We start from the raw sequence: 18,809 nt of genomic DNA on the forward strand, positions 1-18,809 counted from the left end.
ACCGCCGGCGGCAAAACATCGTTCGCCACTATCGCCGGCGGCAAAACATCGTTCGCCACTACCGCCGGCGGAAAAACATCGTTCGCCACTATCGCCGGCGTCAAAACATCGTTCGCCACTATCGCCGGCGTCAAAACATCGTTCGCCACTATCGCCGGCGGCAAAACATCGTTCGACACTATCGCCGGCGGCAAATCGCCACTATCGCCGGCGGCAAAACATCGTTCGCCACTATCGCCGGCGGCAAAACATCGTTCGCCACTATCGCCGGCGACAAAACATCGTTCGCCACTATCGCCGGCGGCAAAACATCGTTCGCCACTATCGCCGGCGGCAAAACATCGTTCGCCACTATCGCCGGCGGCAAAACATCGTTCGCCACTATCGCCGGCGGCAAAACATCGTTCGCCACTATCGCCGGCGGCAAAACATCGTTCGCCACTATCGCTTGCGTCAAAACACCGCTCGCCGCATTTTTTTTCTATTACCTCCCTTGCCACTTTCGCTTTCAAATAAACACTAACGGTACCATGAAACAGTAGTTTTAACAAATGGCGAACAAGAATTTCGCTTTAACTGACAAAATAAATTTGGGAAAATCCAATAATTTTAAAAAAAAACAGAACTTATTAGGTATTGTCTTCTGATACGTTGATAAGGGCATATTTTTGTAGTTTAGTTGTTAGTGTTACTTCTACTGTGTATCCTGCTTGCTAACATCAACATTGGGCCAGTGTGTTTTACCAATATGTTTATTTTTTGTTTATGACCATGTAATAGCGGGGTTTCCCGTTTAATAGTTTTCAGTTTTGGTTTCATATTCATGTTTTTCACTGTTGGCCATATAAAATAACGTCCAACTACACTACATAGAAAAGATTTGAGCAATTCTAAAATGAGTTACGTAACCAGATGGTGTTTTTAAGATATAATCAAATCATAGTGTCAACACATCTCATTATCTGCTTTTATATGGTCCCAACATATTTTCCAATCTACTATCATTAATTAGGAACCAAAGTGTGATGATTAGAGCGACATTTCTAGATACATAGGAAATGATGCGTATCCACTGCTGTTTTGTATAGCCGTTAAACAAGTAGATACTGATTATCTTATAGGATGCATACATTTAATTGTTGTCTCCCTTTGACCAGTCTCTTTCTAGCCTCTAAGATCCTCTCATGTGTACAGTTGTGGCTTAAGTCAGTCAATGTCGCTCAGCTGTTTACAGTTTTTAATGAATTTGTTTAGAGAGTTTGTCCCGTCTTGTTTGTCCTTTGTTTTTCCTTCACCAATACGTTATCTTAATCGTCGTGTTCCCTGGTGTGTTTTGTACTGGCTGACCTGCCGTTAGTGTGTAGGGGGAGAGGGGCGGGTGTGGTGATAGACTTTAGAGTTTTCGTAGACTTGTCAGTTGTGTTCTACTTGACTGGCTAATGCTTTAATTCATAATTTAAAAAAGATAATTAATATAAGTAAAAAATGTCTTAAGTCCCCGTAACCGCAACCAGTCGTGTTTACAGTCCCGCTTTGGGGACTTTTTTTGTGAAACAGTTTTTTTATGTTGTTTTTTATATCCTAGATGTTGGTTTTTAGTAAAAGGTAGTCAGCCATTTATCAAAGTTTGGTAACATTCGTGTGCTAGTCGTCCATGTTTAGATGTTTTTCCATTGCTGAAGAGTAATATATTATTAAAGCTGAAATCGGCATCATTTCTGTTTCATCACAAACCGAGCCCATCAAAGCAAATAGTGGCAACGTATGTTTTATAACTAAAACAAGTTAATAAAAAGTCTAGTGACAATTTAAGCGCATTTTCCTTAATTAATTTTTTGTGACCGAACGAAAGGATATTTTTGAAAACTTTCTTCGGCAATATTGTTCTAAATTATGGCAGGAATCGATTGGTAAATGTTTCACGTCGCTAAGTAGTATGGTTGCCGAGATATGGGCCAAAAACAGCATTTTTTTCGAGTTTTTTTTTGGCTTTTCCGGGAAATCCAGGATCGAATTCCGGGAATTTTTTTGGCCTATGTTCATCCTCGGAAATTGCTTAACATGTTTGCTTTGGAACTAGTCCTCGATATTGCTTCGTTGAGGAGGAGATACGATTTAAAGCTGCGGATACACATCGGACACACATCCATCCTTGACGAGTTAATAATCACAATTGTCAGTATGGTAATTGCGCTAAAAATAATATGTCTAGTGCCTTATATAAACACCGCTCCCCTATCAAACGTTGTAAAAATATAACGCTGTTAAACATTAATTATTTCCAATGTAGCGTTGGAAATGAAGTAAGGGGGGATACCAATAACAAAACCAAACAAATACAATTTTAAAGAAAAAACAAAAGTTTGAAACTTACATATAATGCAGAGTTTATAAAGTACAAAAAAATGTTCGTGGACATCGACATGGGGGGTGTGTGTGAAATATTCGCATATGGATGTAATAAAAGGTGGGGGGGGGGGGAACGCCACATTTTTGTAGACGTCAAAAATTAATTAGTGATATCTAAACACTGATATAAAAGTTGAAGAAACCTAATCAAACAGACGTCACCTAATCGTTTTTTCTCTTCGACTGGTTGATTGAAAGTCTTGATCAAGTTTCAAGTTTGACTACCCAGCCTTAAGTCAATGCTGAAAACAATTTGTCTGAAATCATAAATAAAGGTGATACCAGAAAAAAAATGACGAAGGGACTACTTGGAAAAAAAAACTTTTAAAGCTGCACAATGAGATCAAATAACCCGTTTAACCTTCTTCTGACAAAACTATCTAAACCGTGTGGCCAAGCAGTTGCGCTTTGGGCGCATTGTCAGGGGTTTAGGGTGTATAGTTATAGTAAATCTTGTAAAGAGATCTAGTCGATACGTTAAGCAGCTTTTTAAAAATTTATTTTAATAGCCTATTACAATCTATTGTTTTAGTCTTTATTGTGTTACTCCCTGTCCCATCAAGACAACACATAGACCTAAACAATGAACATTTAGATGACAAGAAAAACCAGGTGATTATAGCAATATGTGCATCTTCTTTCGGCCAAAAATAAATGGTTTCAAGAAAAATCCGTATTAGTGTCATTTTAAAAGAACATATGTGTATTCGTATTATTTTTAACATCCATGATAAAAGAAGACACTTAGAATGAGACATCATCTTTCTTTTTTAAACATAACAGTCAAGGAAATTAGTTTAAAAACAAAAACAATTATATTTCCAGCAAAATAGGTTTACATCAATATTAAATGCATGAAATTAATTCAATTGGTTACAATAAAGACACATAGTATAGCTAGGTGATTGGACTAATGTTACTAGAGTTGTTTTTTTATTGTTGCCTCCCCTTCACTATGGACACAGAGTAAAAATTTGTATGTTTAGAATAAACTTTTTTTTTTTTATAAATGACTCATGAATTTTTTTATTGTTAATTAAATTGTGATGCATTACTGTACATTCGAAGAGTATCTTTTTTTAGTTTATATACGAATTCCTACAAAAAACAATTGTGTGTGTATTAAAGAAAAAAAAAACAATAATATGATTTCGGAAAATTCCGCTATTAGGGCCTATAACTCTGATCAGCCCTAAAGTGGGCGTATACTTGAAAGTTAGTTTAATAATAAAACTGCATTTTATTTTCTCTTTTGTATGAAAAGTTTCACCAACCGTAAGTTAATAACAGCAACCTATTTATTAATTTAACCTCTACTACACAGTGTATGACAATATAGTTTAAGTGATGTGTTCCAGCGAAGGCTAGGCAAGGTCCTATTTTGTGTGATTGTAATACATAAGGGATGTCTTGTCAATATCAAAATAATTCATGATGATTTGTCATCACGGCCTCTAATAATTATAGTAGAATAAGCAACATGACAAAGACACGTTCAATTATTATATTCTAATCGGTTAAATTCATGTATGTCTTTGATAAAAATATGTAATATATTATTATATCGCATAGGTATAATGAAACAGGAAAAAATGTATAAGCCATTGTAGTATCACAGTAATTTTGGTAGATTTAATCGGGCACTCGCTTTAAATGATTTTCAGTGATATCAACATATCAAAATACAATAATAATTATAATAAGTATACAAAAACGAGCCAACAGGCTATCCTTTGATAGCAGCACAAACATCAGTCGCTGTTTAAGTCCATGTTAGTCACAAAACTCTACCATCACAGAGATCTGCTTTACAATGTGTTTCTTGTGTTGTGAGGTAACTTTAGGTTGGACAATGTTAATAATGTAGTGTCAATGCATTACACTTGAGGCAATGTATTCTTAATTGTAGTTATCAAAACGTAGATTAGATGTGTATATGACAAGACTGAATGTAGACTAAGACAGAAATGATTAAGGGCGATTAAGTTCGATACTGTGTGCGTTTGTTTTATTTGAATAATAGACAAGAGAGACAACAATTAAATATTTCTATCGTGCAAGACAATTTGGTAACTTCCCTTCTTTCCTCTGCAACTAAACATATAATATTTCTCACCTGGACTTCTGTGCTGACCACTCGGTAAATGTTAACTGGATGCTTTACTATCATAAAATTCCTCTCATTGTAACTGCTCAATTGTGTTGTTTACTTTTACTATTTGCAAATGGAAATAAAATTGTGTTTGATCCCACAAACTATTTCTAACACATAATAAAAAAAATACAAGTACATAATCGATTACAAAGAACTTTATAATAGAGTTTAATCTGATTATATTCACAGATGTCTGACCACTTAAAGAAATATTTAACTACACAGCTTGAGCTATTGGACGAGTCAAGTTTTCATCTATGGAGTAACATCAGTGATTTTGTACAGCAGGTATATACAAATCGTTTTTTTTAGGAATGATGTGTATTTTAAACGGGATAATTTGATAATTTGATTCAAAACAATCAGATCCACTATTCATTGAAATTGTATTTTAAACATTCCATTTCAATCACGTTAATTTTTATAGTCTAAATATGAGTAATACAATTATGTGTTAACTCATTTCTAATACTCAGAACGTGTTCAAAGCATGCTTTTAAACAGTTTTAGACACACACAAAATCTACATTGTGTTGTAATATTATAGGTTACCACTTTTAATATAAGTTTTCTTATTTGGCCAGATAAAAACCAGAGCGAATGAATGTGTAGATAACATTCCTGACTCCAATAAAGCAGTGAAAGATGCAATCGCTATGGTAACAACTGCACAGAGTAGAATAATAGAACACACAGATATGTTTACGGGTACGGTCATAATTTTTATTTTATTTTTTCTATTAAACATAGAATTGATTTGATACTAATTCATAACCGTTGAGCTTGTAAAATGATGATATTTTGTGTCACTGCTATAGAAACCTCAGAATGTTTTCTATAAACAAGAAAAATATTGTAAGAATAAAAACATGCCTATATACATTCATCTGACAACACCCATGTCATCTCATAAATTAGTTGAAAGGTTAAGTAAACAACGTTTTTTTTAAAATTGCAATATCAATAATGGTCCACTAACAATATATAAGAAGAAATAAAATGTAGCATTTTAAATGCATGTTTTTCCTTCTAAAATATTAAATGAATGCTATGAAATAGATAGTTTGATTTTGTTTTAAATAAATATTTAATTAACAATGTTTATTCTTGTCCCCAAATATTTTGTGTTTATTTATTTTTTACTTTGTGGAATAATATTTTCTACAGACATTGACAAAATTATAAATTTGTAATTTAACAGATGAATATAATCCAGAAACATCTAGAAGACTAAAGGATTTTGAAACAGTGTTATCATCCCTTCAAGACACCAAACAAAAGACTGAAGATGACATATCAGAAATAAAACAATGGAGAGACAACTTTGTAACAGAACACAGTGATCTGGGGATCAAAGTTCACAACTTCACTAAGAAACAAAAACAGAATTTTAAAAACTTAAGAAAACAATTAATAGAACAAGATAACAAAATAGAAGAGCTGACCAAACAAATTGAAAGTTTAAAAACAAAAGAATCAGACACAGACAAAACACTGGAGAAACTGTCTCTAGATATGAAAGAATATGAAAACAACCTGCACACACTAAATAAAGAGATGAGAGTTTACACAAATAAAACAGATCATGTTACACAAGAAATTAAAAATCATTCTGATTTGATATCTGCTATAAAAGTAGATAAAAACAAAAAATTTGAAACATTATTGTCTAAGGTATATTTTTAATAATATTTTGATAAATAAATTAAGTTCTAATAGTAGTTATAAAGGCATTATATGTTTTATTGCCTATACATATTTTTGAGTTATAACACATTTGTAGCATAAACTAAATTTTGTGTTTACACATACACCCCTGTGTCTCTCGCCCTCTAATGACTTCTAATTAACACCCTTCTCAGGTATAAAATAATCTGTTTATTTTCCACATTGTTTTCCACATCTGATCTCTGTACTATTGTATGTATGTCTCTACCATCTGTCCATCAAAGTCTAGGTCTACCTGCTAATAATTTACAATTGAGTTGTTTAAACACCACCATAGCTACTTTTTACTTGTAATTTAAGTCACAGTACCATCATTCTATTCTCTGTTTAAATTACTGCCAATATTGTAAGTTATTGTATGTGTTTATTTTCATGTTTTCTATTTAGCATGTTGTGTTGTGTAAACTTCTACAACAAAGATTGATGCCAATTGACAAAATGATTGAAACATATAATCAAAACTCTGAGACTACAGAAGGGAAAATAAAGAAGGTAAATGAGCCTCATATGTTTTTAACTAAACACAATTTTTAATATTCAATTTGGGTGGCATAATAATATACTTAATTCAATTATAAACAAGTCCTCATTTAATGTATATTCATCTTTTTATTTCACTAGTTTAATAAAGAAGTTACCAACAAATTTGAATATCAATTAAAATAGTTATTTCTTTAGTAATACATTTAAAATGTTAGTAGGTTTTAGGTTCCCCATATGTCAATGCTGTCACATGTGCTTATTGTCTTGAAGTATTTTTTTATGTCCATAGTTTGTTTCGCTAATGTATTTCTGTAACTGTTGTTTTTAGATTGAAAAAGAAGTTTTAAAGTTGTCAAATGACGTTCTATCAATTGGTAGGTTGTATCTTTTCAATTTAAATATACTTTATAATCATGAAATACTAATTAAATTAGTTTCTAGTGTACCAGAAAACACATTGCTTAATATTTATGTTAATGTGTTAAATTTTTCTGTGAGTTGTGTGTCATTTGTTTTTCTAAAATTTTGTAAATTGAAGACTTTGAATCGTTTGTGAATGCTTCGGAATACAGTTATACTATAGATCATAAAAAATTTATATTATATATGTATATATATATATATTTATGTATATTTATATTATAAATGTTTTGATACTCTGAAAATATTTTCCAATTATCATATTAATAAACATATTTTTAAACAGGTTTAGATCTTTATTTGTTTAAGCATTTTGTTTTTGAAGATTATAATCAATAGCTGTAGCCTTTCTATTTTTTAAATCAATTAGAAAGTTAAAGTGCTTTGCTTATGGTCTTGTTTTATGTTAAATTATGTTATGGTCATAATAATTATAACAGGTAGTTTTCTCATTGTTTTTATTGTAAGAGCAATTTAATTATTTATCGATCCTAATCAGAGATTTAATGGACGTTACAGTTTGCAGTGTTTCTTCCAGACTAAACTTTCCGGGGAGGGGCGGACACTATTAAAAGTATATATTTTCTAAATGGATTCCATTTTGTACAAGAATGAACTCTGCATGTTTGGTTTATTTACAAAGGAAAAAAAAACAACTAAAACAATTTTCAAACTATATTAGTCAAACGTACGAGAGTGGTAAAAACAAGTTAATAAAAAGTCTAGTGACAATTTAAGCGCAATTTCCTTATGTTATCCATAACAATTTTAATTTTTTGTGACCGAAAGAAAGAATATTTTTTGCGCTAAAAAAAGGACAACTATATTAACCTATATCAACGGAAATAGTTTTATTTTAACGAGTAGGCCTACACGATGCTCAGTTTAAAAAAGAAGTAAATATCATCCTAGGCCTACACGATGCTCAGTTTAAATGTTCTTAATTAATTTTTTGTGACCGAACGAAAAGATATTTTTTTAAACTTTCTTCGGCAATATTGTATTAAATTATGGCAGAAATCGATTGGTAAATGTTTCAAGTCGCTAAGTGGTCTGGTTGCCGAGATATGGGCTAAAAACTGCATTTTTTTAGGTTTTTTGGCTTTTCCGGGAAATCCAGGAGAGAATTCCGGAAATTTTTTCGGCCCACAATCATCCTCGGAACTTGCTTAACATATTTGCTTTTGGAACTAGTCCTCGGTATTTCTTCGTTGAGGAGGAGATACGACTTAAAGCTGCGGACACACATCCAGAAATGACGAATTAATAATCGCAATTCCAGTATGGAAATTGCGCTAAAAACAAACATCATAAACAACTGATAGGTCCATGATATACTATTTACTTAGCAATCTACTTGGAAAATTTTCATAAAATTTCATTTATAAATGTATTTCTAAAAACTGCGTAGTTTGATTCTAATGTGAAAATTTGGTCTAAGTACAGCTGATAAGTGTATAAAATTGGGTTTAGTGTACATTGTTTGAATAACTTATTTGGTGATGTGTAGATACCATTTTGTATTTTATTTCCTGCAGCCAATCAACGAATAAAACATTCTACTCTGGGGTTTGTTGCTTCACAAGGTCGCTGGGACGGGACAAACCGTGAATTATACACAGTTATTACATTCAACAGTGTAGAACGTAACGTAGGAAACCATTTTAATCCAAACACTGGAGAGTTTACCGCCCCTGTTGATGGTCTATACAAAGCAAAACTTACAATAAAACAAACAGGAGATAAAATTGTGGGGGCTGGCATTAAGCACATGTCTGATGGCGTGGAGTCATGGCTCGGTAGTGTTGGGACTAAAGATAAATATGTTGAAGCTTCAAAAACATTTGCAGTTCGGTTGAAATTTGGAGATATTTTATATTCATACACTGGCTATGAGGATTGTGAATGTACACATTTTTCTTGTTCGCTACTTACCGTCTAATGTTAACACATCATAACACAAAATTTACATGCAAAATCAAAATATTTTGTATACATTAACAAGTTTTACAGATTTTTTGCTTTTATTAGAGATGTATTATAGAGATAAATCTGAAAATATTTGCTATAAATCAGAAAATAATGATATTTATTGATATTGATAAATCAGAAAGTTAGGATTTTTATTTATATTCATTTAGTTGTGAAATAATAAATAAGCCCCCCCCCCCCCCCCAGAAAATTGTGTTTTAAGTGTGCAAATCTAAATTGGTTTTTATCTATATTCTTCTAAACATGACCCAATGTTTACACGTTTGTATATGTATTTATGTATATATTATATATATATATATATATATATATATATATATATATATATATATATATATATATATATATATATATATATATATATATATATGTCGATTTTATGATATCAGAAAACCGGCAGTATTATTTAATTTAGAAAAACACCTTTAATATAAACTAACCTAACTTCAATGAATAAACTTTGCACATGCAAGTAATTGCTTCGCGAAAAAAAATAGCTGTTGATTTTTTACCATTTAAAAGATTAATGCGTTTAAATGCATTTGTATATTTCAGCTATGGATTTATTGTTTCATTTAGTTGCTATTTCGATTAAGTTTCAACAATAGGATACGCTTAAATTATCTGTGTTTACCTTCTTTCGGAGACTAAGTAAAATAACTAAAGTGTCTATATGGCGGACTGGCAGAGTCCACAGCGTGTTAGACACTCATATAAGTAACGGATCCGAAACCCATGCAGGCATACTATTTATTTTTCTAATATAGTGTAAATCTGTTATATGTTTTAACTATTTTAAATGATATATTAAGTTGTTATGTATATTAAAAGAATTAACAGGTTTCGTTATAATTTGTTTGACAGATCTTACAGTTCGAATCTTAATAGTGAATATGTGTAATATATTATTTACTGATGAACGCACGGACAATAAAGAAATCATTTTTAATGTCGGCATAAAGATAGGGATAAAACAATATTTTAAAAATACCAATACATAAGGGGTTTCTATCAGATTATTTAAGGAAATAAGGTTGTGTACTTTATAAAGTTATTAGGTGTTTAGGTGAATAATATTTAAATAAATATTGTCTTTGTTTTTTCCATAGTAGTTTGTGCATGCTATATTTGTTGTGTAAAACCCAACCTAAGCATATTTTAATAATGTCTCTATGTGGCTAATCGGGTTGCTCAAATTATTTTTCCCCCTAGATCGACAACGCCTGGCCTTTAATGCTGTAAAAAAGCGTGATGATATTTTCACACTGTCTGATGACAACAAACAGGGAGATTCCATTCAGTCTCTCGCGCGTTGTCTTAGAGGTACTATGCAAATCTTCGTGCAAACCCTCGCTGGCAAAAAATTCAACATTGAGGTTGATTCATCAGACACCATTGAAATTGTCATGGATAAAATATGTGAAAAAGAAGGCATTACACCATACAAACAACGTCTGATATTTTGTGGCACAAATCTTAAAGCTGGTCGCAGATTGTCAGATTACAACATTAAGAAAAACGAAACCATTTATCTTATGCTTCGTCTGGGACATAACTAATACTTGACCCTTTCATTGAATAACCCAAGCTCAATCACTATGTTACTCTATTTACTGTTCTTCTAAAGTCAATTTCACATTTTTAATAGTCAAGTGATGAAAATGTTGGGCTGAGGTAAACAGTTGACTGCCAAGCTAATCACTAATATGGCATGGTTACCAAAAACCTAAGTATATATTGTCACTTTTTGTTTGTTTTAATGTTCCCACGAGTAAAGTAGACAATTCGCTCTGCTAGTTTGTTTTGTAGTTTTATTTTAAGTCATGGCTTAACGTTACAGGATAACTCAAAATTTAAGTCGGGAAAAATAATTATTTCTTCTTTTTAAATTCTTTAACAAAAGGTATTAGAGATTTCAATGCATGTGTATGTCTGTATACATTGTTATGTATATCTGTTAAACATAATTCAATGTTGTGTGATTTTTTATCTTATTATTACACTTAGGCGGGTCTTCTATAATATAACCATGACTTTTATCACACTACACTGCATTTTAACATTGATCTCTATTACACCCTACTGTTATGTAACAAAGATTTATATTAAACTCTAATTATTAATTAATTTAATTTGTCTCACATTATTATTATAAAGTATTTGATACAGATTTTAGTTACAGCTTTTATGTTTATCTCGTGTAGTGTCTGAGTAGGAACATGATAATCGACTTTTATTGCGCATTTGTACAATTAGTTTTGCTCTACTTTTTGTTGTTACTTAGATGTTAGAAGAAGATATAGAGAACAGTTCAACTACAACAATAATTATACTGTTATTAAAGACATCATTTACAAACGCATATTACATGTTATTTTAACACACAGAAGAACAAATCGCTATTTTATTCTATAGCCATTTATTACAATTTTATAGCTTATAAACTCTGCATTATGTTTAAGCTTCACAATTTTATTTATCTTAAAATTTGTATATGTTTGGTTTTTGGTTTTGTCATAGCAGCCTCGCATTACAGCATTATATATTTTGCAGCGCTTGATAGGGGGGGAATTTCGTACATGGGACACTACACATATGTTTTTTAGTCTTTAATATACGTTGGGTTTGGTTTGTGATAAGACAGAAATAAAAAAGTTGATTTCCACTTTAAAAATGGTTACGTTTAATTAATTTTAATAGATAGTTGCTTGAATTGAGGACACCGTCAACAAAATTAAAGACATATCTAACATCCACCACGACGCCCACCCCTCTCCCTACACACACTAACGGAAGACATTAGAGTAGGTCAGCCAGTACACAACATACTAGGGAAGACGACGATTTAGATAACGAATTGGTGAAGAAAAAAGAGAAGACAAACTAAAAACCAGTCCCGACAAACTCTCTAAACAAATTCATTTAAAACTGTAGACAGCTGAGCGACAGTGACAGACTTGCACCAAGCAGTACAGACGCGATCTTATCGACAATATGGAGACTGAACAAAGGGAGACAACAATGAAATATATTAATTTTGCTAGTATTATTAGGTAATTTCCCCTTTTTTTCCAAAAATTCACAATATCAGTAGACATACCATACACATTAAAAATATTCCTGTTACAAAATCTGCTCTTTAAAATCAACGATATTAAAATCTGATATACGCCACTGAAGAGTTTTATTAGACCGAGGTATCTGTGACAGTTTTATTTTACTGGAAGCCCTAATATTTTATTTCACTTTTTTAACCTACAATTGTATTTTTTTTTGTCTTCTGAACTCATATTTGACCTTATTCGTTGCGTACATTAATGTTGAACTCTCTTTCTAAAAACTACTTGTTAAATCAAGTCTTTGATGTTTGCAACTAAAAGAACTCTAAAGCCTCTATAGTATATTCTGGATTATTCGTCTCTGTAAGAAGTTTGCTTTTTTGGAGGATCATGAGACAACTGGGGAAAATGGTGTTTAATAAAAGAAACTGGTGAAATTTTTAAAAGTTAATAGAATGCTAATTCAGTCAAACTTTATGTCACATTGTATTGTCATCAAGAGGGTGATATGTGTGGGCACTATGAGAGCAGTTGATTGGCTATTAATTAAGCTTTGTGAAAAACTTTGTCATTCTTGTGATTGAATTTATTTTTCTTTAAGTTTCTATTGGAGTATATTATTTTGCTTAAACAACACAAAATACTTGGTTGTTTGCGGTTTTTTAAATCTTTGTTCCACCTGGATCAGCGAGCCATAAACATGATAGGTCTAAACTAAGATATGTTTTAATTACATTAGGAGAGATGTGAAAGACGAAACAAGTCAATCATTATGAAGGGCGATATTGTTATTTACAAAATACAAAAGAGACAGGCAACTTTAATGTTATTATGACCTATTTCAAAGTTGTTGAATCTGGCATTAGAAAAATATAGCAAGGTAGACAACAAAATTAAGATTGGTTAGGCGATAACTCTTTAATACAATACAGAAAAAGGCTGATAGAAATTACAGACAAAACATTTGTGACTCAGCAATTATTGGCGAGAACAAAAACACATCAGCAAAGAAGGAAAGACAAATTTAGCTATTGTTTAGGAAAATATCTAACTATTTAGTATCAAAATTGTAGTAGTATGTTTAATGTCGCTTGTAATGACTATCAATAAAAGTCCTTAGTTTCTAATATGTTGAAAACAATTTCGGATTCTAATCTATATTTACTCTATAATAAATGATAATAATTGTACAGCTTATTGGTATTTTTTTTTTTAAATTACTATTGACGTTCCTTGCAAATGTCATGTCATGATGTCTAAAGATAACAAGAAAAATGTGAACATTCCAAATCCTTAAAGCCAGATGATAAAAATAAAACATCTCCAGATTTCATCCGAACCTCAAATGTCTCTGAAGCTTCTACAGATGTATTTTGTGTCCAAACATCACCGACCCATGACACCTTACCACTAGATTTGTGATAAGCAATAGCTCCTACAGCACTATCACCTGTTTGTTTTATTGTAAGACTTGCTTTATACAGGCCAAAAACAGGGGCGGTAAACACTCCAGTCTTTGGATCAAAATGGTTTCCTACGTTAGTTTCTACAGCACTGAATGTAATAATTTGGTATTCGTCATAAATTTTCCCGTCCCAGCGACCTTCTGAAGCAACAAAAACCGGTGTAGAAGGTTTCACTTGTTGATTGGCTGCAAGAAATAAAATATATAAGGTATCTAAACATTACAAAATAATTAAAAATAACTTTTTTTTTAACTTGTTGGTTGAACTTAGACCAGATTTTCACATTAGAACTGTTCCGAATCAAGTGACGCAACTTTTAGACATACATTTATAAGATAAAATTTCAAGAAAAATTTTTCTAACTAGATTTCTAAGTAAAAGTATGAATTACATTTGTATATTGAATGCATATAACCCACACAAGACACCAAATCATGCACATTATGGACCAATCATTTGTTCAGACGTTTGAAATCTATAAAAGGGTAGCCTCAGTCCGAAACAGAAGACTACGTTTAATCTATCATTCTCGTACTTTTGGCTTACATTAGTTTCACAATTATTAAAGTGGATTGTTTCCCTTACAAAAATGTCTCCTGCAGTAGAGTCCATTACATCTCTGATATGGGCCAATAGAATAATTTTTAAAATACAAAGGCTTTAGCAGTAGACGATTAACTTGAGAAATAAAATCCTTAAACAAATAAAGATATAAACGTATTTTTAAAATATGTTTATTAATAACATAATGAGGAATTATTCGCAGTGTATTAAGATGTTTATATGATCTATTGTATAACTTTACTTTAAAGCATTCACAAAAGAATCGAAGGCTCGAAGTTACACGAATTTAGATAAAAACTACACAAACAACTCAACCAAAAAGTTAACCACATTAACATATTTCCTAAACGGTGTGTTTTCTGTAAACTAGAAAACACTTTTAACTTGTATGCCATGATTATATTGTATATTTATATTGAAAAGAAATTTTAATAGCCTACCAATAGATTGAAGATCCTGTGATAGCTTTAAAACTTCTTTTTCCAGAGTTTCAATCTAAGAATAAAACAACAGTTACAGAAATAAATTATGTGTCACGAACTATTAATTTGTCTAAATCCATCATCTTTTTTTTAGTTGGCGCATTTAACTACAATAACTACAAGTACTTTGCGACACAGTACTGATATAAAGGAAGACGAGAAATTTTACTTTACATTTTTAATTTATTACTATAAATAAATAAAACTATTTTATTTAATATTTAAATATTAATAACTTTTTTAACTAGTGAAATACAAAGATTAAGATACATTTCATGAGCACTTGTTTTAGAATTCTATTTAATATATTACATTATATTTAGCTAAAAACATTTGAGTTCATTTACCTTTTTCATTTTCCCTTCCCTAGTCTCATAGTTTTGATTATATGTTTCAATTATTTTATGAATTGGAATCAATTTTTGTTGTAGAAGTTTACACATCACATAATGCTAAATAGAAGAAATGTAAAAGCAGATGGTTAATAAATGTGGTAACATAATATTGAAATAAATTAAACTCATAAAAAAGAAATTAAACTCACAAAGCAAAAATTTTACAAAGAATACAATAAATAATGGGTTTGTGATTAAAAATACTAGTAAAGAGTAACTTTGGTAGTGTTTAACCAACACAATTGTAAATAACCAGCAGACAGACCTAGACTTTGATGGACAGATGGTAGAGACATACATACAATAGTACAGAGATCAGATGTGGAAAACAAAACAAACAGATAATTTTATACTGGAGAAGGTTGTAAAGCAGCCATTAGAGTATGTAGAGCCACAGGGGTGTATGTGAAAACACAAGCTATAGTTTAATACTACAAATGTGTTATAACTTATAACTATGTATAGACAAGAAAAAATAAAATTCCTATATAGCCAATAATAGAACTCTAATGTTATGCATTAATCTAAATATTACTTTTAAAAGTACCTTAGACAATAGTGTATCAAATGTTTTTGTTGTATCTTCTTGGATAGTAGATATCAAATCCGAATGCCTTTTAATTTCTTGTGTTACATCATCTGTTTTATCTGTGTAAACTCTCATCTCTTTATTTAGTGTGTGCAGGTTGTTTTCATGTTCTTTCATATCTATAGACAGTTTCTCCAGTGTTTTGTTTGTGTCTGATTCTTTTTTTTTTAAACTGTCAATTTGTTGATTCAGCTTTTCTATTTTGTTATCCTGTTCTTTTATTTGTTTCCCTAGGTTTTTAAAATTCTGTGTTTGTTTCTTGGAAAACTTTTCAATTTTTATCCCCACGTCACTTTGTTCTGTTACAAATTTGTCCCTCCATTGTTTTATTTCTGATATGTCATCTTCAGTCATTTGTTTTGTGTTTTGTAGAGAAGTTAAAGCTGTTTCAATATCGTTAAGTCTTTTTATTGTTTCCGAATTACATTGATCTGTTAAATAAAAATGAACAACAGCAAATATATGATAGCCTAATACTGATTTTTTAATATTATTCTTCAAAAAGTAAATCTTGTAATGTTTTGTGTTATAGTAAAAAGAAAATGTACGTTTATTTTATTTAGTTTAATTATTATCTTAAGTGCTTAATAGTTTACATTATGATATTACATTCATTTATCTAACTAGTTTAGATTGAGTGATGTTAAATAAATATTAAGCGCTTTTAAAAATGTTTAATTTTTTTTTAACTATTGTTAATTTTTCTTTTAATTTTAAGCTATACGGCTTTGTTTTGGTAGTCAAAATGATCAGTGGAGAATAATAATAATTTTTAAAAAAAATAGAATTAAAATACCAAACGTATGTTCAACATTCTTTGGTTTCATACTTTTACTTTCTGTTGCTGTCTGTTCCTCTGACATCACTGTGGGATGGTACAACTTGATGGATTCTGTCAACACAGAAAATATTTTAGATCACACAAAGCTAAATGCAAACCTTTGTTTAATGGTTACATGAAGCTTAATAATTTATAAAATGTAGTTTTCACATGTTACCAAGCTTTAGAAAAATAAAATAAAAATGAATCGTTATTTTTATTAAAAGATTTAATGAATACTTTGTAAAAACAACACCCAATTAAACAAAAAAAACCTGCCTTATGGTTGTTTAGTAAAAAAAAAAAAGGTAGACAAAGATGTAATAACAACATTTACAATTAAGGCCGCAAATAGTTGGATAATAATGTAATGGACACAATAATGAAATATATGACCATACCATTTAACATATCTGCATGTTCTATTAAAGTACTTTGTGCTGTTGTTACCATGGCTACTGCGTCTTTAATTGTCATATTGGTGCCTGAAATATTTTCTTCACATTCCATTGCCTGTGTTTTTATCTGTAATATGGTTAAATAATATTACAATAGTTACCATTAATTTTGTTACTCACTATATTTCGTTAATGTAAGTATATGTAAAGTATATGTTAAATTACATACACGTCACATTTAATTACAACATAAATAATGTTTTTTCACATATTTATTTATGATTATTAAATTGAAACCTTTTCTTAGAATTTCAATTTTAAAATAATTTTTATGTGAATAGGCGAGACTAAAGCAAATATTTTTACATAACAAGACTAACAAAGTATATGGTATTTACCTGCAGTACAAAATCACTGATGCTACTCTGTAGATGAAAACTTGACTCGTCCAATAGCTCGAGCTGGGTAGTTAAATGTTTCTTTAGACCCAAGTGGTGAGACATCTGAAGAAATACATATGTATTGGGTCTCTTATATATATATATATATATATATATATATATATATATATATATATATATATATATATATATATATATATATATATATATATATGTGTGTGTGTGTGTTTATATTCATATATAGACTTATGTTTTCATAAGATTATAATGTAACGTAAAAATAAAAAATAGTACACTTAATAAAAAAATGACCTACTGTAATTGGTCATGTTAAAATTGCTACAACCGAACGGTATGTTGTTTGATACTTAGTGTTACATAGCTAGACAAAAATGTCGGCCAAATTTAGACTTCAAACTTCAGGTTTATTTTAAGCAAATTGTCAACTTATCTACTATTTAAATATAGGTATGTGTAATTATGCTCCTATATAGAATCATGTTACAGTATTTACATTGGGGCTAGTGAAGAATAATCCGATCACACAAGGGTAAAACAGTTGCTTGTTTACTCATCAGAGTGGACTCCACGAAATAAAATAGGAAATTCCCGTTTGGGTATTCTTGGTAGTTGAGAAATTCCGTATAAGTGAATCTACTTTGCTTTACTTACATTACAGCCGTGGAGGAGTTAATGCATCTAAATAAAAGTCGTGGTATTCAGGGGTTGAACTCTCATGCCGACACTCCAAAAGGCGAAATGGAATGAGAAATTAGTGGGGTGCCTGGGGGGGGGGAATGAAAACTGTTTTTATGGGGGTGGTATTTTTTGGATTAGAAGTGCACTACTTTACTAGTAACGCCAATGATGGTTTACATATAAATAACCCACATTGCTTATGATAAACAAGTAGCCCATTTGAAAATATGAATTTTTAAACGTGTAGTAAGAGTACAAAGGTCTGAGGATTATTGCATAATTTTATACCGTAATCCTAATGTCGAAATTTTAAATCTCGTAATTCTTGAGTCGCTACTAAGCATTGAAGATATTTTGCTAAATTAACAACATCCTGGATTAAATCCAAATTTTAAACTTACACTACAAAATCCTTGACGGCACTGTGTACTGATGTCATGCTATGAGCTAGCACATAGAAAGCAACTGCATGAGTCGGGGGTGAGCGGGGTGGGAGCTAAATGTGACGTCATTTCAAGCTGTGTCAACATGTTGATGTGACAGTGCTGTACGAATGATGTGACTGAACCTTCTTGCTGCAGTTGAGATACAAAATCTAGTAATGACAACAATATGTTTTTAATGTTACATTTGTGTTTGCATAATATTTACAGTGAGAAACAGCTTCTTAATGTTTTCGCTTGTTTAGCAGGACTGCAACCTCATGATGGATATAAACTACGTTGTCGTTAAACATTCTATGTATAAAA

At 30.9% G+C, this 18,809-nt stretch overlaps 3 protein-coding genes across 5 annotated transcripts in view; 2 read left to right on the plus strand and 1 right to left on the minus strand.

Moving 5' to 3' along the window:
- Window positions 1-3,589: 3,589 nt before the first annotated feature.
- Window positions 3,590-9,137, plus strand: LOC131947457 (putative leucine-rich repeat-containing protein DDB_G0290503). Its single transcript, XM_059308675.1, has 7 exons — window positions 3,590-3,684; window positions 4,754-4,852; window positions 5,149-5,272; window positions 5,766-6,238; window positions 6,680-6,784; window positions 7,104-7,149; window positions 8,734-9,137. The coding sequence occupies exons 2-7, from the start codon at window positions 4,754-4,756 to the stop codon at window positions 9,135-9,137; spliced, it is 1,251 nt and encodes a 416-aa protein (XP_059164658.1). The 5' UTR covers window positions 3,590-3,684.
- Window positions 9,138-10,500: 1,363 nt separating this feature from the next.
- LOC131947458 (polyubiquitin-B-like) overlaps window positions 10,501-18,809 on the plus strand; it is a 32,684-nt gene continuing 24,375 nt past the window's right edge. The window contains exon 1 of the mRNA XM_059308676.1: window positions 10,501-10,729. Coding sequence (XP_059164659.1) covers window positions 10,516-10,729 — 214 coding nt within the window. The 5' untranslated portion in view covers window positions 10,501-10,515. The remainder of the gene's footprint in view (window positions 10,730-18,809) is intronic.
- On the minus strand, window positions 13,460-17,961 carry LOC131947471 (uncharacterized). 3 transcript variants are annotated; one of them, XM_059308691.1, is made up of 8 exons: window positions 17,678-17,940; window positions 17,359-17,463; window positions 16,964-17,087; window positions 16,539-16,634; window positions 15,701-16,173; window positions 15,106-15,210; window positions 14,717-14,771; window positions 13,460-13,897 (listed from the first exon to the last, which is right to left on the minus strand). In XM_059308691.1, exons 2-8 carry the CDS (start codon window positions 17,461-17,463, stop codon window positions 13,503-13,505), a joined length of 1,353 nt encoding a protein of 450 aa, XP_059164674.1. In that variant the 5' UTR covers window positions 17,678-17,940; the 3' UTR covers window positions 13,460-13,502. The 3 variants fall into 3 exon arrangements, with proteins under 3 accessions (XP_059164674.1, XP_059164675.1, XP_059164673.1); XM_059308692.1 differs by having other exon boundaries at window positions 16,572-16,634; window positions 17,678-17,935; XM_059308690.1 differs by having other exon boundaries at window positions 13,461-13,897; window positions 17,876-17,961.

This window comes from Physella acuta, unplaced genomic scaffold (genome assembly GCF_028476545.2).
Source record: "Physella acuta isolate Inbredline_101_S28 unplaced genomic scaffold, ASM2847654v3 ptg000594l, whole genome shotgun sequence".
Classification (NCBI taxonomy): domain Eukaryota; kingdom Metazoa; phylum Mollusca; class Gastropoda; family Physidae; genus Physella; species Physella acuta.